The 27,500-nt window shown below is 35.2% G+C and overlaps 1 protein-coding gene across 1 annotated transcript in view; it reads left to right on the forward strand.

Moving 5' to 3' along the window:
• The window catches only part of bmp6 (bone morphogenetic protein 6), a gene marked incomplete at its 5' end in the record, with an annotated part of 95,984 nt that overhangs the window by 58,584 nt on the left and 9,900 nt on the right, over nucleotides 1-27,500 (forward strand). Inside the window, one exon of the mRNA XM_084326770.1 lies at nucleotides 2,162-2,238. Coding sequence (XP_084182896.1) covers nucleotides 2,162-2,238 — 77 coding nt within the window. The remainder of the gene's footprint in view (nucleotides 1-2,161; nucleotides 2,239-27,500) is intronic.

A 27,500-nucleotide genomic window follows, 5' to 3' on the forward strand; every position in this document is an offset into this window, starting at 1 on the left:
CGGCCATGTTGAAATGACGTCAAAGGACGCTGAGGCTTGAACTAGGGGTTGAGATCGTAGCCGAGTTTGCGACTTTAGGATCTCCGAGTTGACGCACTATTTTACTAGATCTTCCCTGGTAGGAAGTCTGAATTTCTGACGTCCAAGTTATTATCGGTTGCAGCATCAGCTCCTGTGTTCAGACTGAAAGGAACTTGGTTTTTATTCACAACATGTCTCTGAGCATGATGAATTGAAAATGGGGGACCCTGATGTAAACAAGACGAAAGTCTTTCTCTGGTCTGCATCCCCTTAACAATTGTGTGTATTGAGCCGTACTGTATTGTACCCATTCTGCAATCTGTTAAATAAAGTTTTCAATCAATCAATAAATCGAGGATGCTGCCAGTTGTCTTTCAACTTCCTATGAGCGTGTGACTCTAGAAAGGGTCGATTTTGACGAAAACAACAGTATATATGTGTCTTGTGTTGTAGATTATAACAACAGTATATATGTGTCTTGTGTTGTAGATTATAACAGTATATATGTGTCTTGTGTTGTAGATGATAACAACAGTATATATGTGTCTTGTGTTGTAGATTATAACAACAGTATATGTGTGTCTTGTGTTGTAGATTATAACAACAGTATACATGTGTCTTGTGTTGTAGATTATAACAACAGTATATATGTGTCTTGTGTTGTAGATTATAACAACAGTATATATGTGTCTTGTGTTGTAGATTATAACAACAGTATATGTGTGTCTTGTGTTGTAGATTATAACAACAGTATATGTGTGTCTTGTGTTGTAGATTATAACAACAGTATACATGTGTCTTGTGTTGTAGATTATAACAACAGTATATATGTGTCTTGTGTTGTAGATTATAACAACAGTATATATGTGTCTTGTGTTGTAGATTATAACAACAGTATATGTGTGTCTTGTGTTGTAGATTATAACAACAGTATATGTGTGTCTTGTGTTGTAGATTATAACAACAGTATACATGTGTCTTGTGTTGTAGATTATAACAACAGTATATATGTGTCTTGTGTTGTAGATTATAACAACAGTATATATGTGTCTTGTGTTGTAGATTATAACAACAGTATATATGTGTCTTGTGTTGTAGATTATAACAGCAGTATATATGTGTCTTGTGTTGTAGATTATAACAACAGTATATATGTGTCTTGTGTTGTAGATTATAACAACAGTATATATGTGTCTTGTGTTGTAGATTATAACAGCAGTATATGTGTCTTGTGTTGTAGATTATAACAACAGTATATATGTGTCTTGTGTTGTAGATTATAACAACAGTATACATGTGTCTTGTCTTGTGTTGTAGATTATAACAACAGTATATATGTGTCTTGTGTTGTAGATTATAACAACAGTATATATGTGTCTTGTGTTGTAGATTATAACAACAGTATATGTGTGTCTTGTGTTGTAGATTATAACAACAGTATATATGTGTCTTGTGTTGTAGATTATAACAGCAGTATATATGTGTCTTGTGTTGTAGATTATAACAACAGTATATATGTGTCTTGTGTTGTAGATTATAACAGTATATATGTGTCTTGTGTTGTAGATTATAACAGCAGTATATATGTGTCTTGTGTTGTAGATTATAACAGCAGTATATATGTGTCTTGTGTTGTAGATTATAACAACAGTATATATGTGTTTTATATTGTAGATTATAACAACAGTATATATATGTGTCTTGTGTTGTAGATTATAACAACAGTATATATGTGTCTTGTGTTGTAGATTATAACAACAGTATATATGTGTCTTGTGTTGTAGATTATAACAACAGTATATATGTGTCTTGTGTTGTAGATTATAACAGCAGTATATGTGTGTCTTGTGTTGTAGATTATAACAACAGTATATATGTGTCTTGTGTTGTAGATTATAACAACAGTATATATGTGTCTTGTGTTGTAGATTATAACAACAGTATATATGTGTCTTGTGTTGTAGATTATAACAGCAGTATATATGTGTCTTGTGTTGTAGATTATAACAACAGTATATATGTGTCTTGTGTTGTAGATTATAACAGCAGTATATATGTGTCTTGTGTTGTAGATTATAACAACAGTATGTGTCTTGTGTTGTAGATTATAACAACAGTATATATGTGTCTTGTGTTGTAGATTATAACAGCAGTGATCAGAAGTCGGCTTGCCGGAGACATGAGCTGTACGTTAGCTTCAGAGAGCTGGGTTGGCAGGTAAGGAACCGTTCTTAATTATGGGTATTGTAAAAGGAGCACACCAACATTATGGGAAATGTGCTTGCCGTCTTCTCCAGAGAGTCAAGAGTCATTGTGCCTAGCTTAGCACAAATGAATTGAAGCGGATACGGACCACTAGCCTTAGCTGTTGGCCAAAAACACCTCTCCCAGAGTTTTAAGATAGGCTAGTGGTCCGTATATCCACGTCCATTCATTTGTGCTGTGCTAGGCTAGCTTGCAGCCGGATAGCTTTCTACTGAACGCACAGAGAGGAAATTGGCATCTATCTTCTTGTCTCTCTCTGGAGAAGACGGTAAGCACAGTCCCCTCTTACCTTGAACCTCCTCACAGACGACCTCACATACGTGTCCAGTTATGGTTTACACATTCCAAAGGGTTATTGTTTCAAACTATGAACTTGGTCTATAGACCTTTTCTAACTTGATGACGTAAACATTCTAAATGGGCGCTGGTTTATTTCCTGGTGTCTGTTGATCTAAATAGCTGACAGGAATGAAACCCAAGCTGGTGTTGCATCAATGATAAACAGGTTGGCTATAGGGAACCAGGTTAGTAGGGAAAAGGGTTGATGGTTGAAATCCATGTCATAAAAGGTCCTTGGAATCAGTTTAAACTTTTTTCCCAATTACTCACATTGAAGTACTAAACATAAAGCATGTTTTCAGAGTGATGAATTGCCCACATTACATTAGGAGTTCAGTGCCTTGCTCAACAGCACACTGGCAGGCATAGTGGGAACCATAGATGTGGTATGGTGCCTAAAACTGGTGACCATTAGCACCTATAGTTGCCTTGCTCAAGGGCATTTGACATTGATGGTGGGCATTGCAGATGTAATACCAGCAACCCCCCCCCAGTCACCACATCACACTGGGATCAAACCAGTTACATTTCAGCTACTGGTCCGTCTCTCTACCTCTCCACACCATCCTGTCTACTGGTCAGAGCTGATAGAGAAAGAGAGCTTATAGAGAAAGAGAGCTTATAGAGAGAGAGAGCTGATAGAGAAATAGAGCTTATAGAGAAAGAGAGTTTATAGAGAAAGAGAGAAAGAGAGCTTAAAGAGAAAGAGGGCTTATAGAGAAAGAGAGAAAGAGAGCTTAAAGAGAAAGAGGGCTTATAGAGAAAGAGAGAAAGAGAGCTTAAAGAGAAAGAGAGCTTATAGAGAAAGAGAGCTTATAGAGAAAGAGAGATTATAGAGAAAGAGAGCTTATAGAGAAAGAGAGCTGATAGAGAAAGAGAGCTTATAGAGAAAGAGAGCTTATAGAGAAAGAGAGCTTATAGAGAAAGAGAGCTTATAGAGAAAGAGAGCTTATAGAGAAAGAGAGCTTATAGAGAAAGAGAGCTTATAGAGAAAGAGAGCTTATAGAGAAAGAGAAGCTTATAGAGAAAGAGAAGCTTATAGAGAAAGAGAGTTTATAGAGAAAGAGAGCTTATAGAGAAAGAGAGCTTATAGAGAAAGAGAGCTTAAAGAGAAAGAGAGCTTTATAGAGAAAGAGAGCTTAAAGAGAAAGAGAGCTTAAAGAGAAAGAGAGCTTTATAGAGAAAGAGAGCTTAAAGAGAAAGAGAGCTTTATAGAGAAAGAGAGCTTATAGAGAAAGAGAAGCTTATGGAGAAAGAGAGCTTAAAGAGAAAGAGAGCTTTATAGAGAAAGAGAGCTTTATAGAGAAAGAGAGCTTATAGAGAAAGAGAGCTTATAGAGAAAGAGAAGCTTATGGAGAAAGAGAGTTTATAGAGAAAGAGAGCTTATAGAGAAAGAGAGCTTATAGAAAAAGAGAGCTTATAGAGAAAGAGAGCTGATAGAGAAAGAGAGCTGATAGAGAAAGAGAGCTTATAGAGAAAGAGAGCTGATAGAGAAAGAGAGCTGATAGAGAAAGAGAGCTGATAGAGAAAGAGAGCTTATAGAGAAAGAGAGCTTATAGAGAAAGAGAGCTTATAGAGAAAGATAACTTATAGAGAAAGAGAGCTTATAGAGAAAGAGAGCTTATAGAGAAAGAGAGCTTATATAGAAAGAGAGCTTATAGAGAAAGAGAGCTTATAGAGAAAGAGAGCTTATAGAGAAAGAGAGTTTATAGAGAAAGAGAGCTGATAGAGAAAGAGAGCTTATAGAGAAAGAGAGCTGATAGAGAAAGAGAGTTTATAGAGAAAGAGAGCTGATAGAGAAAGAGAGCTTATAGAGAAAGAGAGCTGATAGAGAGAGAGAGTTTATAGAGAAAGAGAGCTGATAGAGAAAGAGAGCTTAAAGAGAAAGAGAGCTTATAGAGAAAGAGATCTTATAGAGAAAGAGAGCTTATAGAGAAAGAGAGCTGATAGAGAAAGAGAGCTTATAGAGAAAGAGAGCTTATAGAGAAAGAGAGCTGATAGAGAAAGAGAGCTTATAGAGAAAGAGAGCTTATAGAGAAAGAGAGCTTATAGAGAAAGAGAGCTGATAGAGAAAGAGAGTTTATAGAGAAAGAGAGCTGATAGAGAAAGAGAGCTTATAGAGAAAGAGAGCTTATAGAGAAAGAGAGCTGATAGAGAAAGAGAGTTTATAGAGAAAGAGAGCTGATAGAGAAAGAGAGCTTAAAGAGAAAGAGAGCTTATAGAGAAAGAGAGCTTATAGAGAGAGAGATCTTATAGAGAGAGAGAGCTTATAGAGAAAGAGAGCTTATAGAGAGAGAGAGCTTATAGAGAAAGAGAGCTTATAGAGAAAGAGAGCTTATAGAGAAAGAGAGCTTATAGAGAAAGAGAGCTTATAGAGAAAGAGATCTTATAGAGAAAGAGAGTTTATAGAGAAAGAGAGCTTATAGAGAAAGAGATCTTATAGAGAGAGAGAGCTTATAGAGAAAGAGAGCTTATAGAGAGAGAGAGCTTATAGAGAAAGAGATCTTATAGAGAAAGAGAGCTTATAGAGAAAGAGAGCTTATAGAGAAAGAGAGCTTATATAGAAAGAGAGCTGATAGAGAAAGAGAGCTTATAGAGAAAGAGAACTTATAGAGAAAGAGAGCTGATAGAGAAAGAGAGCTTATAGAGAAAGAGAGCTTATAGAGAAAGAGAGCTTATAGAGAAAGAGAGCTGATAGAGAAAGAGAGTTTATAGAGAAAGAGAGCTTATAGAGAAAGAGAGCTTATAGAGAAAGAGAGTTTAAAGAGAAAGAGAGCTTATAGAGAAAGAGAGCTTATAGAGAAAGAGAGCTTAAAGAGAAAGAGAGCTTATAGAGAAAGAGAGCTTATAGAGAAAGAGAGCTTATAGAGAAAGAGAGTTTAAAGAGAAAGAGAGCTTATAGAGAAAGAGAGTTTAAAGAGAAAGAGATCTTATAGAGAAAGAGAGCTTATAGAGAGAGAGAGCTTATAGAGAAAGAGATCTTATAGAGAAAGAGAGCTTATAGAGAAAGAGAGCTGATAGAGAAAGAGAGCTGATAGAGAAAGAGAGCTTATAGAGAAAGAGAGCTTATAGAGAAAGAGAGCTTATAGAGAAAGAGAGCTGATAGAGAAAGAGAGTTTATAGAGAAAGAGAGCTGATAGAGAAAGAGAGCTTATAGAGAAAGAGAGCTTATAGAGAAAGAGAGCTGATAGAGAAAGAGAGTTTATAGAGAAAGAGAGCTGATAGAGAAAGAGAGCTTAAAGAGAAAGAGAGCTTATAGAGAAAGAGATCTTATAGAGAAAGAGAGCTTATAGAGAAAGAGAGCTGATAGAGAAAGAGAGCTTATAGAGAAAGAGAGCTGATAGAGAAAGAGAGCTTATAGAGAAAGAGAGCTTATAGAGAAAGAGAGCTTATAGAGAGAGAGATCTTATAGAGAGAGAGAGCTTATAGAGAAAGAGAGCTTATAGAGAGAGAGAGCTTATAGAGAAAGAGAGCGTATAGAGAAAGAGAGCTTATAGAGAAAGAGAGCTTATAGAGAAAGAGAGCTTATAGAGAAAGAGATCTTATAGAGAAAGAGAGTTTATAGAGAAAGAGAGCTTATAGAGAAAGAGATCTTATAGAGAGAGAGAGCTTATAGAGAAAGAGAGCTTATAGAGAAAGAGAGTTTATAGAGAGAGAGAGCTTATAGAGAAAGAGAAGCTTATAGAGAAAGAGAGCTTATAGAGAGAGAGAGCTTATAGAGAAAGAGATCTTATAGAGAAAGAGAGCTTATAGAGAAAGAGAGCTTATAGAGAAAGAGAGCTTATAGAGAAAGAGAGCTGATAGAGAAAGAGAGCTTATAGAGAAAGAGAACTTATAGAGAAAGAGAGCTGATAGAGAAAGAGAGCTTATAGAGAAAGAGAGCTTATAGAGAAAGAGAGCTTATAGAGAAAGAGAGCTGATAGAGAAAGAGAGTTTATAGAGAAAGAGAGCTTATAGAGAAAGAGAGCTTATAGAGAAAGAGAGTTTAAAGAGAAAGAGAGCTTATAGAGAAAGAGAGCTTATAGAGAAAGAGAGCTTAAAGAGAAAGAGAGCTTATAGAGAAAGAGAGCTTATAGAGAAAGAGAGCTTATAGAGAAAGAGAGTTTAAAGAGAAAGAGAGCTTATAGAGAAAGAGAGTTTAAAGAGAAAGAGATCTTATAGAGAAAGAGAGCTTATAGAGAGAGAGAGCTTATAGAGAAAGAGATCTTATAGAGAAAGAGAGCTTATAGAGAAAGAGAGCTTATAGAGAAAGAGATCTTATAGAGAAAGAGAGCTTATAGAGAAAGAGATCTTATAGAGAAAGAGAGCTTATAGAGAAAGAGAGCTTATAGAGAAAGAGAGCTTATAGAGAAAGAGAACTTATAGAGAAAGAGAGCTGATAGAGAAAGAGAGTTTATAGAGAAAGAGAGCTTATAGAGAAAGAGAGCTTATAGAGAAAGAGAGTTTAAAGAGAAAGAGAGCTTATAGAGAAAGAGAGCTTATAGAGAAAGAGAGCTTAAAGAGAAAGCGAGCTTATAGAGAAAGAGAGCTTATAGAGAAAGAGAGCTTATAGAGAAAGAGAGCTTATAGAGAAAGAGAGTTTATAGAGAAAGAGAGCTTATAGAGAAAGAGAGCTTATAGAGAAAGAGAGCTTATAGAGAAAGAGAGCTTATAGAGAAAGAGAGCTTATAGAGAAAGAGAAGCTTATAGAGAAAGAGAAGCTTATAGAGAAAGAGAGTTTATAGAGAAAGAGAGCTTATAGAGAAAGAGAGCTTAAAGAGAAAGAGAGCTTTATAGAGAAAGAGAGCTTAAAGAGAAAGAGAGCTTAAAGAGAAAGAGAGCTTTATAGAGAAAGAGAGCTTAAAGAGAAAGAGAGCTTTATAGAGAAAGAGAGCTTATAGAGAAAGAGAAGCTTATGGAGAAAGAGAGCTTAAAGAGAAAGAGAGCTTTATAGAGAAAGAGAGCTTTATAGAGAAAGAGAGCTTATAGAGAAAGAGAGCTTATAGAGAAAGAGAAGCTTATGGAGAAAGAGAGTTTATAGAGAAAGAGAGCTTATAGAGAAAGAGAGCTTATAGAAAAAGAGAGCTTATAGAGAAAGAGAGCTGATAGAGAAAGAGAGCTGATAGAGAAAGAGAGCTTATAGAGAAAGAGAGCTGATAGAGAAAGAGAGCTGATAGAGAAAGAGAGCTGATAGAGAAAGAGAGCTTATAGAGAAAGAGAGCTTATAGAGAAAGAGAGCTTATAGAGAAAGATAACTTATAGAGAAAGAGAGCTTATAGAGAAAGAGAGCTTATAGAGAAAGAGAGCTTATATAGAAAGAGAGCTTATAGAGAAAGAGAGCTTATAGAGAAAGAGAGTTTATAGAGAAAGAGAGCTGATAGAGAAAGAGAGCTTATAGAGAAAGAGAGCTGATAGAGAAAGAGAGTTTATAGAGAAAGAGAGCTGATAGAGAAAGAGAGCTTATAGAGAAAGAGAGCTGATAGAGAGAGAGAGTTTATAGAGAAAGAGAGCTGATAGAGAAAGAGAGCTTAAAGAGAAAGAGAGCTTATAGAGAAAGAGATCTTATAGAGAAAGAGAGCTTATAGAGAAAGAGAGCTGATAGAGAAAGAGAGCTTATAGAGGAAGAGAGCTTATAGAGAAAGAGAGCTTATAGAGAAAGAGAGCTTATAGAGAAAGAGAGCTGATAGAGAAAGAGAGCTTATAGAGAAAGAGAACTTATAGAGAAAGAGAGCTGATAGAGAAAGAGAGCTTATAGAGAAAGAGAGCTTATAGAGAAAGAGAGCTTATAGAGAAAGAGAGCTGATAGAGAAAGAGAGTTTATAGAGAAAGAGAGCTTATAGAGAAAGAGAGCTTATAGAGAAAGAGAGTTTAAAGAGAAAGAGAGCTTATAGAGAAAGAGAGCTTATAGAGAAAGAGAGCTTAAAGAGAAAGAGAGCTTATAGAGAAAGAGAGCTTATAGAGAAAGAGAGCTTATAGAGAAAGAGAGCTTATAGAGAAAGAGAAGCTTATGGAGAAAGAGAGTTTATAGAGAAAGAGAGCTTATAGAGAAAGAGAGCTTATAGAAAAAGAGAGCTTATAGAGAAAGAGAGCTGATAGAGAAAGAGAGCTGATAGAGAAAGAGAGCTTATAGAGAAAGAGAGCTGATAGAGAAAGAGAGCTGATAGAGAAAGAGAGCTGATAGAGAAAGAGAGCTTATAGAGAAAGAGAGCTTATAGAGAAAGAGAGCTTATAGAGAAAGATAACTTATAGAGAAAGAGAGCTTATAGAGAAAGAGAGCTTATAGAGAAAGAGAGCTTATATAGAAAGAGAGCTTATAGAGAAAGAGAGCTTATAGAGAAAGAGAGCTTATAGAGAAAGAGAGTTTATAGAGAAAGAGAGCTGATAGAGAAAGAGAGCTTATAGAGAAAGAGAGCTGATAGAGAAAGAGAGTTTATAGAGAAAGAGAGCTGATAGAGAAAGAGAGCTTATAGAGAAAGAGAGCTGATAGAGAGAGAGAGTTTATAGAGAAAGAGAGCTGATAGAGAAAGAGAGCTTAAAGAGAAAGAGAGCTTATAGAGAAAGAGATCTTATAGAGAAAGAGAGCTTATAGAGAAAGAGAGCTGATAGAGAAAGAGAGCTTATAGAGAAAGAGAGCTTATAGAGAAAGAGAGCTGATAGAGAAAGAGAGCTTATAGAGAAAGAGAGCTTATAGAGAAAGAGAGCTTATAGAGAAAGAGAGCTGATAGAGAAAGAGAGTTTATAGAGAAAGAGAGCTGATAGAGAAAGAGAGCTTATAGAGAAAGAGAGCTTATAGAGAAAGAGAGCTGATAGAGAAAGAGAGTTTATAGAGAAAGAGAGCTGATAGAGAAAGAGAGCTTAAAGAGAAAGAGAGCTTATAGAGAAAGAGAGCTTATAGAGAGAGAGATCTTATAGAGAGAGAGAGCTTATAGAGAAAGAGAGCTTATAGAGAGAGAGAGCTTATAGAGAAAGAGAGCTTATAGAGAAAGAGAGCTTATAGAGAAAGAGAGCTTATAGAGAAAGAGAGCTTATAGAGAAAGAGATCTTATAGAGAAAGAGAGTTTATAGAGAAAGAGAGCTTATAGAGAAAGAGATCTTATAGAGAGAGAGAGCTTATAGAGAAAGAGAGCTTATAGAGAGAGAGAGCTTATAGAGAAAGAGAAGCTTATAGAGAAAGAGAGCTTATAGAGAGAGAGAGCTTATAGAGAAAGAGATCTTATAGAGAAAGAGAGCTTATAGAGAAAGAGAGCTTATAGAGAAAGAGAGCTTATAGAGAAAGAGAGCTGATAGAGAAAGAGAGCTTATAGAGAAAGAGAACTTATAGAGAAAGAGAGCTGATAGAGAAAGAGAGCTTATAGAGAAAGAGAGCTTATAGAGAAAGAGAGCTTATAGAGAAAGAGAGCTGATAGAGAAAGAGAGTTTATAGAGAAAGAGAGCTTATAGAGAAAGAGAGCTTATAGAGAAAGAGAGTTTAAAGAGAAAGAGAGCTTATAGAGAAAGAGAGCTTATAGAGAAAGAGAGCTTAAAGAGAAAGAGAGCTTATAGAGAAAGAGAGCTTATAGAGAAAGAGAGCTTATAGAGAAAGAGAGTTTAAAGAGAAAGAGAGCTTATAGAGAAAGAGAGTTTAAAGAGAAAGAGATCTTATAGAGAAAGAGAGCTTATAGAGAGAGAGAGCTTATAGAGAAAGAGATCTTATAGAGAAAGAGAGCTTATAGAGAAAGAGAGCTGATAGAGAAAGAGAGCTGATAGAGAAAGAGAGCTTATAGAGAAAGAGAGCTTATAGAGAAAGAGAGCTTATAGAGAAAGAGAGCTGATAGAGAAAGAGAGTTTATAGAGAAAGAGAGCTGATAGAGAAAGAGAGCTTATAGAGAAAGAGAGCTTATAGAGAAAGAGAGCTGATAGAGAAAGAGAGTTTATAGAGAAAGAGAGCTGATAGAGAAAGAGAGCTTAAAGAGAAAGAGAGCTTATAGAGAAAGAGATCTTATAGAGAAAGAGAGCTTATAGAGAAAGAGAGCTGATAGAGAAAGAGAGCTTATAGAGAAAGAGAGCTGATAGAGAAAGAGAGCTTATAGAGAAAGAGAGCTTATAGAGAAAGAGAGCTTATAGAGAGAGAGATCTTATAGAGAGAGAGAGCTTATAGAGAAAGAGAGCTTATAGAGAGAGAGAGCTTATAGAGAAAGAGAGCGTATAGAGAAAGAGAGCTTATAGAGAAAGAGAGCTTATAGAGAAAGAGAGCTTATAGAGAAAGAGATCTTATAGAGAAAGAGAGTTTATAGAGAAAGAGAGCTTATAGAGAAAGAGATCTTATAGAGAGAGAGAGCTTATAGAGAAAGAGAGCTTATAGAGAAAGAGAGTTTATAGAGAGAGAGAGCTTATAGAGAAAGAGAAGCTTATAGAGAAAGAGAGCTTATAGAGAGAGAGAGCTTATAGAGAAAGAGATCTTATAGAGAAAGAGAGCTTATAGAGAAAGAGAGCTTATAGAGAAAGAGAGCTTATAGAGAAAGAGAGCTGATAGAGAAAGAGAGCTTATAGAGAAAGAGAACTTATAGAGAAAGAGAGCTGATAGAGAAAGAGAGCTTATAGAGAAAGAGAGCTTATAGAGAAAGAGAGCTTATAGAGAAAGAGAGCTGATAGAGAAAGAGAGTTTATAGAGAAAGAGAGCTTATAGAGAAAGAGAGCTTATAGAGAAAGAGAGTTTAAAGAGAAAGAGAGCTTATAGAGAAAGAGAGCTTATAGAGAAAGAGAGCTTAAAGAGAAAGAGAGCTTATAGAGAAAGAGAGCTTATAGAGAAAGAGAGCTTATAGAGAAAGAGAGTTTAAAGAGAAAGAGAGCTTATAGAGAAAGAGAGTTTAAAGAGAAAGAGATCTTATAGAGAAAGAGAGCTTATAGAGAGAGAGAGCTTATAGAGAAAGAGATCTTATAGAGAAAGAGAGCTTATAGAGAAAGAGAGCTTATAGAGAAAGAGATCTTATAGAGAAAGAGAGCTTATAGAGAAAGAGATCTTATAGAGAAAGAGAGCTTATAGAGAAAGAGAGCTTATAGAGAAAGAGAGCTTATAGAGAAAGAGAACTTATAGAGAAAGAGAGCTGATAGAGAAAGAGAGTTTATAGAGAAAGAGAGCTTATAGAGAAAGAGAGCTTATAGAGAAAGAGAGTTTAAAGAGAAAGAGAGCTTATAGAGAAAGAGAGCTTATAGAGAAAGAGAGCTTAAAGAGAAAGCGAGCTTATAGAGAAAGAGAGCTTATAGAGAAAGAGAGCTTATAGAGAAAGAGAGCTTATAGAGAAAGAGAGCTTATAGAGAAAGAGAGTTTATAGAGAAAGAGAGCTTATAGAGAAAGAGAGCTTATAGAGAAAGAGAGCTTATAGAGAAAGAGAGCTTATAGAGAAAGAGAGCTTATAGAGAAAGAGAAGCTTATAGAGAAAGAGAAGCTTATAGAGAAAGAGAGTTTATAGAGAAAGAGAGCTTATAGAGAAAGAGAGCTTAAAGAGAAAGAGAGCTTTATAGAGAAAGAGAGCTTAAAGAGAAAGAGAGCTTAAAGAGAAAGAGAGCTTTATAGAGAAAGAGAGCTTAAAGAGAAAGAGAGCTTTATAGAGAAAGAGAGCTTATAGAGAAAGAGAAGCTTATGGAGAAAGAGAGCTTAAAGAGAAAGAGAGCTTTATAGAGAAAGAGAGCTTTATAGAGAAAGAGAGCTTATAGAGAAAGAGAGCTTATAGAGAAAGAGAAGCTTATGGAGAAAGAGAGTTTATAGAGAAAGAGAGCTTATAGAGAAAGAGAGCTTATAGAAAAAGAGAGCTTATAGAGAAAGAGAGCTGATAGAGAAAGAGAGCTGATAGAGAAAGAGAGCTTATAGAGAAAGAGAGCTGATAGAGAAAGAGAGCTGATAGAGAAAGAGAGCTGATAGAGAAAGAGAGCTTATAGAGAAAGAGAGCTTATAGAGAAAGAGAGCTTATAGAGAAAGATAACTTATAGAGAAAGAGAGCTTATAGAGAAAGAGAGCTTATAGAGAAAGAGAGCTTATATAGAAAGAGAGCTTATAGAGAAAGAGAGCTTATAGAGAAAGAGAGCTTATAGAGAAAGAGAGTTTATAGAGAAAGAGAGCTGATAGAGAAAGAGAGCTTATAGAGAAAGAGAGCTGATAGAGAGAGAGAGTTTATAGAGAAAGAGAGCTGATAGAGAAAGAGAGCTTAAAGAGAAAGAGAGCTTATAGAGAAAGAGATCTTATAGAGAAAGAGAGCTTATAGAGAAAGAGAGCTGATAGAGAAAGAGAGCTTATAGAGGAAGAGAGCTTATAGAGAAAGAGAGCTGATAGAGAAAGAGAGCTTATAGAGAAAGAGAGCTTATAGAGAAAGAGAGCTTATAGAGAAAGAGAGCTGATAGAGAAAGAGAGTTTATAGAGAAAGAGAGCTGATAGAGAAAGAGAGCTTATAGAGAAAGAGAGCTTATAGAGAAAGAGAGCTGATAGAGAAAGAGAGTTTATAGAGAAAGAGAGCTGATAGAGAAAGAGAGCTTAAAGAGAAAGAGAGCTTATAGAGAAAGAGATCTTATAGAGAAAGAGAGCTTATAGAGAAAGAGAGCTGATAGAGAAAGAGAGCTTATAGAGAAAGAGAGCTGATAGAGAAAGAGAGCTTATAGAGAAAGAGAGCTTATAGAGAAAGAGAGCTTATAGAGAGAGAGATCTTATAGAGAGAGAGAGCTTATAGAGAAAGAGAGCTTATAGAGAGAGAGAGCTTATAGAGAAAGAGAGCTTATAGAGAAAGAGAGCTTATAGAGAAAGAGAGCTTATAGAGAAAGAGAGCTTATAGAGAAAGAGATCTTATAGAGAAAGAGAGTTTATAGAGAAAGAGAGCTTATAGAGAAAGAGATCTTATAGAGAGAGAGAGCTTATAGAGAAAGAGAGCTTATAGAGAGAGAGAGCTTATAGAGAAAGAGAAGCTTATAGAGAAAGAGAGCTTATAGAGAGAGAGAGCTTATAGAGAAAGAGATCTTATAGAGAAAGAGAGCTTATAGAGAAAGAGAGCTTATAGAGAAAGAGAGCTTATAGAGAAAGAGAGCTGATAGAGAAAGAGAGCTTATAGAGAAAGAGAACTTATAGAGAAAGAGAGCTGATAGAGAAAGAGAGCTTATAGAGAAAGAGAGCTTATAGAGAAAGAGAGCTTATAGAGAAAGAGAGCTGATAGAGAAAGAGAGTTTATAGAGAAAGAGAGCTTATAGAGAAAGAGAGCTTATAGAGAAAGAGAGTTTAAAGAGAAAGAGAGCTTATAGAGAAAGAGAGCTTATAGAGAAAGAGAGCTTAAAGAGAAAGAGAGCTTATAGAGAAAGAGAGCTTATAGAGAAAGAGAGCTTATAGAGAAAGAGAGTTTAAAGAGAAAGAGAGCTTATAGAGAAAGAGAGTTTAAAGAGAAAGAGATCTTATAGAGAAAGAGAGCTTATAGAGAGAGAGAGCTTATAGAGAAAGAGAGCTTATAGAGAAAGAGATCTTATAGAGAAAGAGAGCTTATAGAGAAAGAGATCTTATAGAGAAAGAGAGCTTATAGAGAAAGAGAGCTTATAGAGAAAGAGAGCTTATAGAGAAAGAGAACTTATAGAGAAAGAGAGCTGATAGAGAAAGAGAGTTTATAGAGAAAGAGAGCTTATAGAGAAAGAGAGCTTATAGAGAAAGAGAGTTTAAAGAGAAAGAGAGCTTATAGAGAAAGAGAGCTTATAGAGAAAGAGAGCTTAAAGAGAAAGAGAGCTTATAGAGAAAGAGAGCTTATAGAGAAAGAGAGCTTATAGAGAAAGAGAGCTTATAGAGAAAGAGAGCTGATAGAGAAAGAGAGTTTATAGAGAAAGAGAGCTTATAGAGAAAGAGAGCTTATAGAGAAAGAGAGTTTAAAGAGAAAGAGAGCTTATAGAGAAAGAGAGCTTATAGAGAAAGAGAGCTTAAAGAGAAAGAGAGCTTATAGAGAAAGAGAGCTTATAGAGAAAGAGAGCTTATAGAGAAAGAGAGTTTAAAGAGAAAGAGATCTTATAGAGAAAGAGAAGCTTATAGAGAAAGAGAGTTTATAGAGAAAGAGAGCTGATAGAGAAAGAGAGCTTATAGAGAAAGAGAGCTTATAGAGAAAGAGAGTTTATAGAGAAAGAGAAGCTTATAGAGAAAGAGAGTTTATAGAGAAAGAGAGCTTAAAGAGAAAGAGAGCTTATAGAGAAAGAGAGCTTATAGAGAAAGAGAGCTTATAGAGAAAGAGAGCTGATAGAGAAAGAGAGCTGATAGAGAAAAAGAGCTTATAGAGAAAGAGAGCTTATAGAGAAAGAGAGCTTATAGAGAAAGAGAGCTTAAAGAGAAAGAGAGCTGATAGAGAAAGAGAGTTTATAGAGAAAGAGAGTTTAAAGAGAAAGAGAGCTTATAGAGAAAGAGAGCTTATAGAGAAAGAGAGCTTAAAGAGAAAGAGAGCTTATAGAGAAAGAGAGCTTATAGAGAAAGAGAGCTTATAGAGAAAGAGAGCTTATAGAGAAAGAGAGCTGATAGAGAAAGAGAGTTTATAGAGAAAGAGAGCTTATAGAGAAAGAGAGCTTATAGAGAAAGAGAGTTTAAAGAGAAAGAGAGCTTATAGAGAAAGAGAGCTTATAGAGAAAGAGAGCTTAAAGAGAAAGAGAGCTTATAGAGAAAGATAGCTTATAGAGAAAGAGAGCTTATAGAGAAAGAGAGTTTAAAGAGAAAGAGATCTTATAGAGAAAGAGAAGCTTATAGAGAAAGAGAGTTTATAGAGAAAGAGAGCTGATAGAGAAAGAGAGCTTATAGAGAAAGAGAGCTTATAGAGAAAGAGAGCTTATAGAGAAAGAGAGCTTATAGAGAAAGAGAGCTTATAGAGAAAGAGAGCTGATAGAGAAAGAGAGCTGATAGAGAAAAAGAGCTTATAGAGAAAGAGAGCTTATAGAGAAAGAGAGTTTATAGAGAAAGAGAGCTTATAGAGAAAGAGAGCTTATAGAGAAAGAGAGCTTATAGAGAAAGAGAGCTTATAGAGAAAGAGAGTTTATAGAGAGAGAGAGTTTATAGAGAAAGAGAGCTGATAGAGAAAAAGAGCTGATAGAGAAAGAGAGTTTATAGAGAAAAAGAGCTTATAGAGAAAGAGAGTTTATAGAGAAAGAGAGCTGATAGAGAAAGAGAGCTTATAGAGAAAGAGAGTTTATAGAGAAAGAGAGCTGATAGAGAAAGAGAGCTTATAGAGAGAGAGAGCTTATAGAGAAAGAGAGCTTATAGAGAAAGAGAGCTTATAGAGAAAAAGAGCTTATAGAGAAAGAGAGTTTATAGAGAAAGAGAGCTTATAGAGAAAGAGAGTTTATAGAGAAAGAGAGCTGATAGAGAAAGAGAGCTTATAGAGAAAGAGAGTTTATAGAGAAAGAGAGCTTATAGAGAAAGAGAGTTTATAGAGAAAGAGAGCTGATAGAGAAAGAGAGCTTATAGAGAAAGAGAGTTTATAGAGAAAGAGAGCTGATAGAGAAAGAGAGCTGATAGAGAAAGAGAGCTTATAGAGAAAAAGAGCTTATAGAGAAAGAGAGTTTATAGAGAAAGAGAGCTGATAGAGAAAGAGAGCATATAGAGAAAGAGAGTTTATAGAGAGAGAGAGCTTATATAGAAAGAGAGCTTATAGAGAAAGAGAGTTTATAGAGAAAGAGAGCTTATACAGAAAAAGAGCTTATAGAGAAAGAGAGCTTATAGAGAAAGAGAGATTATAGAGAAAGAGAGCTGATAGAGAAAGAGAGCTGATAGAGAAAGAGAGCTTATAGAGAAAGAGAGCTTAAAGAGAAAGAGAGCTTAAAGAGAAAGAGAGATTATAGAGAAAGAGAGCTGATAGAGAAAGAGAGCTTATAGAGAAAGAGAGCTTATAGAGAAAGAGAGCTTATAGAGAAAAAGAGCTTATAGAGAAAGAGAGTTTATAGAGAAAGAGAGCTGATAGAGAAAGAGAGCTTATAGAGAAAGAGAGTTTATAGAGAAAGAGAGCTGATAGAGAAAGAGAGCTTATAGAGAGAGAGAGAGCTTATAGAGAAAGAGAGCTTATAGAGAAAGAGAGCTTATAGAGAAAAAGAGCTTATAGAGAAAGAGAGTTTATAGAGAAAGAGAGCTGATAGAGAAAGAGAGCTTATAGAGAAAGAGAACTTATAGAGAAAGAGAGCTGATAGAGAAAGAGAGCTTATAGAGAAAGAGAGCTTATAGAGAAAGAGAGCTTATAGAGAAAGAGAGCTGATAGAGAAAGAGAGTTTATAGAGAAAGAGAGCTTATAGAGAAAGAGAGCTTATAGAGAAAGAGAGTTTAAAGAGAAAGAGAGCTTATAGAGAAAGAGAGCTTATAGAGAAAGAGAGCTTAAAGAGAAAGAGAGCTTATAGAGAAAGAGAGCTTATAGAGAAAGAGAGCTTATAGAGAAAGAGAGTTTAAAGAGAAAGAGAGCTTATAGAGAAAGAGAGTTTAAAGAGAAAGAGATCTTATAGAGAAAGAGAGCTTATAGAGAGAGAGAGCTTATAGAGAAAGAGATCTTATAGAGAAAGAGAGCTTATAGAGAAAGAGAGCTGATAGAGAAAGAGAGCTTATAGAGAAAGAGAGCTTATAGAGAAAGAGAGCTTATAGAGAAAGAGAGCTGATAGAGAAAGAGAGTTTATAGAGAAAGAGAGCTGATAGAGAAAGAGAGCTTATAGAGAAAGAGAGCTTATAGAGAAAGAGAGCTGATAGAGAAAGAGAGTTTATAGAGAAAGAGAGCTGATAGAGAAAGAGAGCTTAAAGAGAAAGAGAGCTTATAGAGAAAGAGATCTTATAGAGAAAGAGAGCTTATAGAGAAAGAGAGCTGATAGAGAAAGAGAGCTTATAGAGAAAGAGAGCTGATAGAGAAAGAGAGCTTATAGAGAAAGAGAGCTTATAGAGAAAGAGAGCTTATAGAGAGAGAGATCTTATAGAGAGAGAGAGCTTATAGAGAAAGAGAGCTTATAGAGAGAGAGAGCTTATAGAGAAAGAGAGCGTATAGAGAAAGAGAGCTTATAGAGAAAGAGAGCTTATAGAGAAAGAGAGCTTATAGAGAAAGAGATCTTATAGAGAAAGAGAGTTTATAGAGAAAGAGAGCTTATAGAGAAAGAGATCTTATAGAGAGAGAGAGCTTATAGAGAAAGAGAGCTTATAGAGAAAGAGAGTTTATAGAGAGAGAGAGCTTATAGAGAAAGAGAGCTTATAGAGAAAGAGAGCTTATAGAGAAAGAGAGCTTATAGAGAGAGAGAGCTTATAGAGAAAGAGATCTTATAGAGAAAGAGAGCTTATAGAGAAAGAGAGCTTATAGAGAAAGAGAGCTGATAGAGAAAGAGAGCTTATAGAGAAAGAGAACTTATAGAGAAAGAGAGCTGATAGAGAAAGAGAGCTTATAGAGAAAGAGAGCTTATAGAGAAAGAGAGCTTATAGAGAAAGAGAGCTGATAGAGAAAGAGAGTTTATAGAGAAAGAGAGCTTATAGAGAAAGAGAGCTTATAGAGAAAGAGAGTTTAAAGAGAAAGAGAGCTTATAGAGAAAGAGAGCTTATAGAGAAAGAGAGCTTAAAGAGAAAGAGAGCTTATAGAGAAAGAGAGCTTATAGAGAAAGAGAGCTTATAGAGAAAGAGAGTTTAAAGAGAAAGAGAGCTTATAGAGAAAGAGAGTTTAAAGAGAAAGAGATCTTATAGAGAAAGAGAGCTTATAGAGAGAGAGAGCTTATAGAGAAAGAGATCTTATAGAGAAAGAGAGCTTATAGAGAAAGAGAGCTTATAGAGAAAGAGATCTTATAGAGAAAGAGAGCTTATAGAGAAAGAGATCTTATAGAGAAAGAGAGCTTATAGAGAAAGAGAGCTTATAGAGAAAGAGAGCTTATAGAGAAAGAGAACTTATAGAGAAAGAGAGCTGATAGAGAAAGAGAGTTTATAGAGAAAGAGAGCTTATAGAGAAAGAGAGCTTATAGAGAAAGAGAGTTTAAAGAGAAAGAGAGCTTATAGAGAAAGAGAGCTTATAGAGAAAGAGAGCTTAAAGAGAAAGCGAGCTTATAGAGAAAGAGAGCTTATAGAGAAAGAGAGCTTATAGAGAAAGAGAGCTTATAGAGAAAGAGAGCTTATAGAGAAAGAGAGTTTATAGAGAAAGAGAGCTTATAGAGAAAGAGAGCTTATAGAGAAAGAGAGCTTATAGAGAAAGAGAGCTTATAGAGAAAGAGAGCTTATAGAGAAAGAGAAGCTTATAGAGAAAGAGAAGCTTATAGAGAAAGAGAGTTTATAGAGAAAGAGAGCTTATAGAGAAAGAGAGCTTATAGAGAAAGAGAGCTTAAAGAGAAAGAGAGCTTTATAGAGAAAGAGAGCTTAAAGAGAAAGAGAGCTTAAAGAGAAAGAGAGCTTTATAGAGAAAGAGAGCTTAAAGAGAAAGAGAGCTTTATAGAGAAAGAGAGCTTATAGAGAAAGAGAAGCTTATGGAGAAAGAGAGCTTAAAGAGAAAGAGAGCTTTATAGAGAAAGAGAGCTTTATAGAGAAAGAGAGCTTATAGAGAAAGAGAGCTTATAGAGAAAGAGAAGCTTATGGAGAAAGAGAGTTTATAGAGAAAGAGAGCTTATAGAGAAAGAGAGCTTATAGAAAAAGAGAGCTTATAGAGAAAGAGAGCTGATAGAGAAAGAGAGCTGATAGAGAAAGAGAGCTTATAGAGAAAGAGAGCTGATAGAGAAAGAGAGCTGATAGAGAAAGAGAGCTTATAGAGAAAGAGAGCTTATAGAGAAAGAGAGCTTATAGAGAAAGATAACTTATAGAGAAAGAGAGCTTATAGAGAAAGAGAGCTTATAGAGAAAGATAGCTTATATAGAAAGAGAGCTTATAGAGAAAGAGAGCTTATAGAGAAAGAGAGCTTATAGAGAAAGAGAGTTTATAGAGAAAGAGAGCTGATAGAGAAAGAGAGCTTATAGAGAAAGAGAGCTGATAGAGAAAGAGAGTTTATAGAGAAAGAGAGCTGATAGAGAAAGAGAGCTTATAGAGAAAGAGAGCTGATAGAGAGAGAGAGTTTATAGAGAAAGAGAGCTGATAGAGAAAGAGAGCTTAAAGAGAAAGAGAGCTTATAGAGAAAGAGATCTTATAGAGAAAGAGAGCTTATAGAGAAAGAGAGCTGATAGAGAAAGAGAGCTTATAGAGGAAGAGAGCTTATAGAGAAAGAGAGCTGATAGAGAAAGAGAGCTTATAGAGAAAGAGAGCTTATAGAGAAAGAGAGCTTATAGAGAAAGAGAGCTGATAGAGAAAGAGAGTTTATAGAGAAAGAGAGCTGATAGAGAAAGAGAGCTTATAGAGAAAGAGAGCTTATAGAGAAAGAGAGCTGATAGAGAAAGAGAGTTTATAGAGAAAGAGAGCTGATAGAGAAAGAGAGCTTAAAGAGAAAGAGAGCTTATAGAGAAAGAGATCTTATAGAGAAAGAGAGCTTATAGAGAAAGAGAGCTGATAGAGAAAGAGAGCTTATAGAGAAAGAGAGCTGATAGAGAAAGAGAGCTTATAGAGAAAGAGAGCTTATAGAGAAAGAGAGCTTATAGAGAGAGAGATCTTATAGAGAGAGAGAGCTTATAGAGAAAGAGAGCTTATAGAGAGAGAGAGCTTATAGAGAAAGAGAGCTTATAGAGAAAGAGAGCTTATAGAGAAAGAGAGCTTATAGAGAAAGAGAGCTTATAGAGAAAGAGAGCTTATAGAGAAAGAGAGTTTATAGAGAAAGAGAGCTTATAGAGAAAGAGATCTTATAGAGAGAGAGAGCTTATAGAGAAAGAGAGCTTATAGAGAGAGAGAGCTTATAGAGAAAGAGAAGCTTATAGAGAAAGAGAGCTTATAGAGAGAGAGAGCTTATAGAGAAAGAGATCTTATAGAGAAAGAGAGCTTATAGAGAAAGAGAGCTTATAGAGAAAGAGAGCTTATAGAGAAAGAGAGCTGATAGAGAAAGAGAGCTTATAGAGAAAGAGAACTTATAGAGAAAGAGAGCTGATAGAGAAAGAGAGCTTATAGAGAAAGAGAGCTTATAGAGAAAGAGAGCTTATAGAGAAAGAGAGCTGATAGAGAAAGAGAGTTTATAGAGAAAGAGAGCTTATAGAGAAAGAGAGCTTATAGAGAAAGAGAGTTTAAAGAGAAAGAGAGCTTATAGAGAAAGAGAGCTTATAGAGAAAGAGAGCTTAAAGAGAAAGAGAGCTTATAGAGAAAGAGAGCTTATAGAGAAAGAGAGCTTATAGAGAAAGAGAGTTTAAAGAGAAAGAGAGCTTATAGAGAAAGAGAGTTTAAAGAGAAAGAGATCTTATAGAGAAAGAGAGCTTATAGAGAGAGAGAGCTTATAGAGAAAGAGAGCTTATAGAGAAAGAGATCTTATAGAGAAAGAGAGCTTATAGAGAAAGAGATCTTATAGAGAAAGAGAGCTTATAGAGAAAGAGAGCTTATAGAGAAAGAGAGCTTATAGAGAAAGAGAACTTATAGAGAAAGAGAGCTGATAGAGAAAGAGAGTTTATAGAGAAAGAGAGCTTATAGAGAAAGAGAGCTTATAGAGAAAGAGAGTTTAAAGAGAAAGAGAGCTTATAGAGAAAGAGAGCTTATAGAGAAAGAGAGCTTAAAGAGAAAGAGAGCTTATAGAGAAAGAGAGCTTATAGAGAAAGAGAGCTTATAGAGAAAGAGAGCTTATAGAGAAAGAGAGCTGATAGAGAAAGAGAGTTTATAGAGAAAGAGAGCTTATAGAGAAAGAGAGCTTATAGAGAAAGAGAGTTTAAAGAGAAAGAGAGCTTATAGAGAAAGAGAGCTTATAGAGAAAGAGAGCTTAAAGAGAAAGAGAGCTTATAGAGAAAGAGAGCTTATAGAGAAAGAGAGCTTATAGAGAAAGAGAGTTTAAAGAGAAAGAGATCTTATAGAGAAAGAGAAGCTTATAGAGAAAGAGAGTTTATAGAGAAAGAGAGCTGATAGAGAAAGAGAGCTTATAGAGAAAGAGAGTTTATAGAGAAAGAGAGTTTATAGAGAAAGAGAAGCTTATAGAGAAAGAGAGTTTATAGAGAAAGAGAGCTTAAAGAGAAAGAGAGCTTATAGAGAAAGAGAGCTTATAGAGAAAGAGAGCTTATAGAGAAAGAGAGCTGATAGAGAAAGAGAGCTGATAGAGAAAAAGAGCTTATAGAGAAAGAGAGCTTATAGAGAAAGAGAGCTTATAGAGAAAGAGAGCTTAAAGAGAAAGATAGCTGATAGAGAAAGAGAGTTTATAGAGAAAGAGAGTTTAAAGAGAAAGAGAGCTTATAGAGAAAGAGAGCTTATAGAGAAAGAGAGCTTAAAGAGAAAGAGAGCTTATAGAGAAAGAGAGCTTATAGAGAAAGAGAGCTTATAGAGAAAGAGAGCTTATAGAGAAAGAGAGCTGATAGAGAAAGAGAGTTTATAGAGAAAGAGAGCTTATAGAGAAAGAGAGCTTATAGAGAAAGAGAGTTTAAAGAGAAAGAGAGCTTATAGAGAAAGAGAGCTTATAGAGAAAGAGAGCTTAAAGAGAAAGAGAGCTTATAGAGAAAGATAGCTTATAGAGAAAGAGAGCTTATAGAGAAAGAGAGTTTAAAGAGAAAGAGATCTTATAGAGAAAGAGAAGCTTATAGAGAAAGAGAGTTTATAGAGAAAGAGAGCTGATAGAGAAAGAGAGCTTATAGAGAAAGAGAGCTTATAGAGAAAGAGAGCTTATAGAGAAAGAGAGCTTATAGAGAAAGAGAGCTGATAGAGAAAGAGAGCTGATAGAGAAAAAGAGCTTATAGAGAAAGAGAGCTTATAGAGAAAGAGAGTTTATAGAGAAAGAGAGCTTATAGAGAAAGAGAGCTTATAGAGAAAGAGAGCTTATAGAGAAAGAGAGCTTATAGAGAAAGAGAGTTTATAGAGAGAGAGAGTTTATAGAGAAAGAGAGCTGATAGAGAAAAAGAGCTGATAGAGAAAGAGAGTTTATAGAGAAAAAGAGCTTATAGAGAAAGAGAGTTTATAGAGAAAGAGAGCTGATAGAGAAAGAGAGCTTATAGAGAAAGAGAGTTTATAGAGAAAGAGAGCTGATAGAGAAAGAGAGCTTATAGAGAGAGAGAGCTTATAGAGAAAGAGAGCTTATAGAGAAAGAGAGCTTATAGAGAAAAAGAGCTTATAGAGAAAGAGAGTTTATAGAGAAAGAGAGCTTATAGAGAAAGAGAGTTTATAGAGAAAGAGAGCTGATAGAGAAAGAGAGCTTATAGAGAAAGAGAGTTTATAGAGAAAGAGAGCTTATAGAGAAAGAGAGTTTATAGAGAAAGAGAGCTGATAGAGAAAGAGAGCTTATAGAGAAAGAGAGTTTATAGAGAAAGAGAGCTGATAGAGAAAGAGAGCTGATAGAGAAAGAGAGCTTATAGAGAAAAAGAGCTTATAGAGAAAGAGAGTTTATAGAGAAAGAGAGCTGATAGAGAAAGAGAGCATATAGAGAAAGAGAGTTTATAGAGAGAGAGAGCTTATATAGAAAGAGAGCTTATAGAGAAAGAGAGTTTATAGAGAAAGAGAGCTTATAGAGAAAAAGAGCTTATAGAGAAAGAGAGCTTATAGAGAAAGAGAGATTATAGAGAAAGAGAGCTGATAGAGAAAGAGAGCTGATAGAGAAAGAGAGCTTATAGAGAAAGAGAGCTTAAAGAGAAAGAGAGCTTAAAGAGAAAGAGAGATTATAGAGAAAGAGAGCTGATAGAGAAAGAGAGCTTATAGAGAAAGAGAGCTTATAGAGAAAGAGAGCTTATAGAGAAAAAGAGCTTATAGAGAAAGAGAGTTTATAGAGAAAGAGAGCTGATAGAGAAAGAGAGCTTATAGAGAAAGAGAGTTTATAGAGAAAGAGAGCTGATAGAGAAAGAGAGCTTATAGAGAGAGAGAGAGCTTATAGAGAAAGAGAGCTTATAGAGAAAGAGAGCTTATAGAGAAAAAGAGCTTATAGAGAAAGAGAGTTTATAGAGAAAGAGAGCTGATAGAGAAAGAGAGCTGATAGAGAAAGAGAGTTTATAGAGAAAGAGAGCTTATAGAGAAAGAGAGTTTATAGAGAAAGAGAGCTGATAGAGAAAGAGAGCTTATAGAGAAAGAGAGTTTATAGAGAAAGAGAGCTGATAGAGAAAGAGAGCTGATAGAGAAAGAGAGCTTATAGAGAAAAAGAGCTGATAGAGAAAGAGAGTTTATAGAGAAAGAGAGCTGATAGAGAAAGAGAGCTTATAGAGAAAGAGAGCTTATAGAGAAAGAGAGCTTATAGAGAAAGAGAGTTTATAGAGAAAGAGAAGCTTATAGAGAAAGAGAGTTTATAGAGAAAGAGAGCTTAAAGAGAAAGAGAGCTTATAGAGAAAGAGAGCTTATAGAGAAAGAGAGCTTATAGAGAAAGAGAGCTGATAGAGAAAGAGAGCTGATAGAGAAAAAGAGCTTATAGAGAAAGAGAGCTTATAGAGAAAGAGAGCTTATAGAGAAAGAGAGCTTAAAGAGAAAGAGAGCTGATAGAGAAAGAGAGTTTATAGAGAAAGAGAGTTTAAAGAGAAAGAGAGCTTATAGAGAAAGAGAGCTTATAGAGAAAGAGAGCTTAAAGAGAAAGAGAGCTTATAGAGAAAGAGAGCTTATAGAGAAAGAGAGCTTATAGAGAAAGAGAGCTGATAGAGAAAGAGAGTTTATAGAGAAAGAGAGCTTATAGAGAAAGAGAGCTTATAGAGAAAGAGAGTTTAAAGAGAAAGAGAGCTTATAGAGAAAGAGAGCTTATAGAGAAAGAGAGCTTAAAGAGAAAGAGAGCTTATAGAGAAAGAGAGCTTATAGAGAAAGAGAGCTTATAGAGAAAGAGAGTTTAAAGAGAAAGAGATCTTATAGAGAAAGAGAAGCTTATAGAGAAAGAGAGTTTATAGAGAAAGAGAGCTGATAGAGAAAGAGAGCTTATAGAGAAAGAGAGCTTATAGAGAAAGAGAGCTTATAGAGAAAGAGAGCTTATAGAGAAAGAGAGCTGATAGAGAAAGAGAGCTGATAGAGAAAAAGAGCTTATAGAGAAAGAGAGCTTATAGAGAAAGAGAGTTTATAGAGAAAGAGAGCTTATAGAGAAAGAGAGCTTATAGAGAAAGAGAGCTTATAGAGAAAGAGAGCTTATAGAGAAAGAGAGTTTATAGAGAGAGAGAGTTTATAGAGAAAGAGAGCTGATAGAGAAAAAGAGCTGATAGAGAAAGAGAGTTTATAGAGAAAAAGAGCTTATAGAGAAAGAGAGTTTATAGAGAAAGAGAGCTGATAGAGAAAGAGAGCTTATAGAGAAAGAGAGTTTATAGAGAAAGAGAGCTGATAGAGAAAGAGAGCTTATAGAGAGAGAGAGCTTATAGAGAAAGAGAGCTTATAGAGAAAGAGAGCTTATAGAGAAAAAGAGCTTATAGAGAAAGAGAGTTTATAGAGAAAGAGAGCTTATAGAGAAAGAGAGTTTATAGAGAAAGAGAGCTGATAGAGAAAGAGAGCTTATAGAGAAAGAGAGTTTATAGAGAAAGAGAGCTTATAGAGAAAGAGAGTTTATAGAGAAAGAGAGCTGATAGAGAAAGAGAGCTTATAGAGAAAGAGAGTTTATAGAGAAAGAGAGCTGATAGAGAAAGAGAGCTGATAGAGAAAGAGAGCTTATAGAGAAAAAGAGCTTATAGAGAAAGAGAGTTTATAGAGAAAGAGAGCTGATAGAGAAAGAGAGCATATAGAGAAAGAGAGTTTATAGAGAGAGAGAGCTTATATAGAAAGAGAGCTTATAGAGAAAGAGAGTTTATAGAGAAAGAGAGCTTATAGAGAAAAAGAGCTTATAGAGAAAGAGAGCTTATAGAGAAAGAGAGATTATAGAGAAAGAGAGCTGATAGAGAAAGAGAGCTGATAGAGAAAGAGAGCTTATAGAGAAAGAGAGCTTAAAGAGAAAGAGAGCTTAAAGAGAAAGAGAGATTATAGAGAAAGAGAGCTGATAGAGAAAGAGAGCTTATAGAGAAAGAGAGCTTATAGAGAAAGAGAGCTTATAGAGAAAAAGAGCTTATAGAGAAAGAGAGTTTATAGAGAAAGAGAGCTGATAGAGAAAGAGAGCTTATAGAGAAAGAGAGTTTATAGAGAAAGAGAGCTGATAGAGAAAGAGAGCTTATAGAGAGAGAGAGAGCTTATAGAGAAAGAGAGCTTATAGAGAAAGAGAGCTTATAGAGAAAAAGAGCTTATAGAGAAAGAGAGTTTATAGAGAAAGAGAGCTGATAGAGAAAGAGAGCTGATAGAGAAAGAGAGTTTATAGAGAAAGAGAGCTTATAGAGAAAGAGAGTTTATAGAGAAAGAGAGCTGATAGAGAAAGAGAGCTTATAGAGAAAGAGAGTTTATAGAGAAAGAGAGCTGATAGAGAAAGAGAGCTGATAGAGAAAGAGAGCTTATAGAGAAAAAGAGCTGATAGAGAAAGAGAGTTTATAGAGAAAGAGAGCTGATAGAGAAAGAGAGCTTATAGAGAAAGAGAGTTTATAGAGAGAGAGAGCTTATATAGAAAGAGAGCTTATAGAGAAAGAGAGCTTATAGAGAAAGAGAGTTTATAGAGAAAGAGAGCTTATAGAGAAAAAGAGCTTACAGAGAAAGAGAGCTTATAGAGAAAGAGAGATTATAGAGAAAGAGAGCTGATAGAGAAAGAGAGCTGATAGAGAAAGAGAGCTTATAGAGAAAGAGAGCTTAAAGAGAAAGAGAGCTTAAAGAGAAAGAGAGCTTATAGAGAAAGAGAGCTTAAAGAGAAAGAGAGCTTATAGAGAAAGAGAGCTTATAGAGAAAGAGAGCTTATAGAGAAAGAGAGCTTATAGAGAAAGAGAGCTTATAGAGAAAGAGAGTTTATAGAGAAAGAGAGCTTATAGAGAAAGAGAGTTTATAGAGAGAGAGAGCTTAAAGAGAAAGAGAGCTTAAAGAGAAAGAGAGCTTATAGAGAAAGAGAGCTTATAGAGAAAGAGAGCTTATAGAGAAAGAGAGCTTATAGAGAAAGAGAGCTTAAAGAGAAAGAGAGCTTATAGAGAAAGAGAGCTTATAGAGAAAGAGAGCTTATAGAGAAAGAGAGCTTATAGAGAAAGAGAGCTTATAGAGAAAGAGAGTTGATAGAGAAAGAGAGCTTATAGAGAAAGAGAACTGATAGAGAAAGAGAGCTTATAGAGAAAGAGAGCTTATAGAGAAAGAGAGCTTATAGAGAAAGAGAGCTTATAGAGAAAGAGAGCTTATAGAGAAAGAGAGCTTATAGAGAAAGAGAGTTTATAGAGAAAGAGAGTTTATAGAGAAAGAGAGCTTATAGAGAAAGAGAGTTTATAGAGAAAGAGAGCTTATAGAGAAAGAGAGCTTATAGAGAAAGAGATCTTATAGAGAAAGAGAGTTTATAGAGAAAGAGAGTTTATAGAGAAAGAGAGCTTATAGAGATAGAGAGCTTATAGAGATAGAGAGCTTATAGAGAAAGAGAGTTTATAGAGAAAGAGAGTTTATAGAGAAAGAGAGCTGATAGAGAAAGAGAGTTTATAGAGAAAGAGTTTAAAGAGAACAGAGAAAGAGAACTTATAGAGAAAGAGAGCTGATAGAGAAAGAGAGCTTATAGAGAAAGAGAGCTTATAGAGAAAGAGAGCTTATAGAGAAAGAGAACTTATAGAGAAAGAGAGTTTATAGAGAAAGAGAGTTTATAGAGAAAGAGAGCTTTATAGAGAAAGAGAGCTTATAGAGAAAGAGAGCTTAAAGAGAAAGAGAGCTTATAGAGAAAGAGAGCTTATAGAGAGAGAGAGCTTATAGAGAAAGAGAGCTTATAGAGAAAGAGAGTTTATAGAGAAAGAGAGTTTATAGAGAAAGAGAGCTTTATAGAGAAAGAGAGTTTATAGAGAAAGAGAGCTTATAGAGAAAGAGAGCTTATGAGCTTATAGAGAAAGAGAGCTTATAGAGAAAGAGAGCTTAT

Source organism: Notolepis coatsorum, assembly GCF_963971535.1.
Source record: "Notolepis coatsorum genome assembly, chromosome: 12".
Lineage (NCBI taxonomy): Eukaryota > Metazoa > Chordata > Actinopteri > Aulopiformes > Paralepididae > Notolepis > Notolepis coatsorum.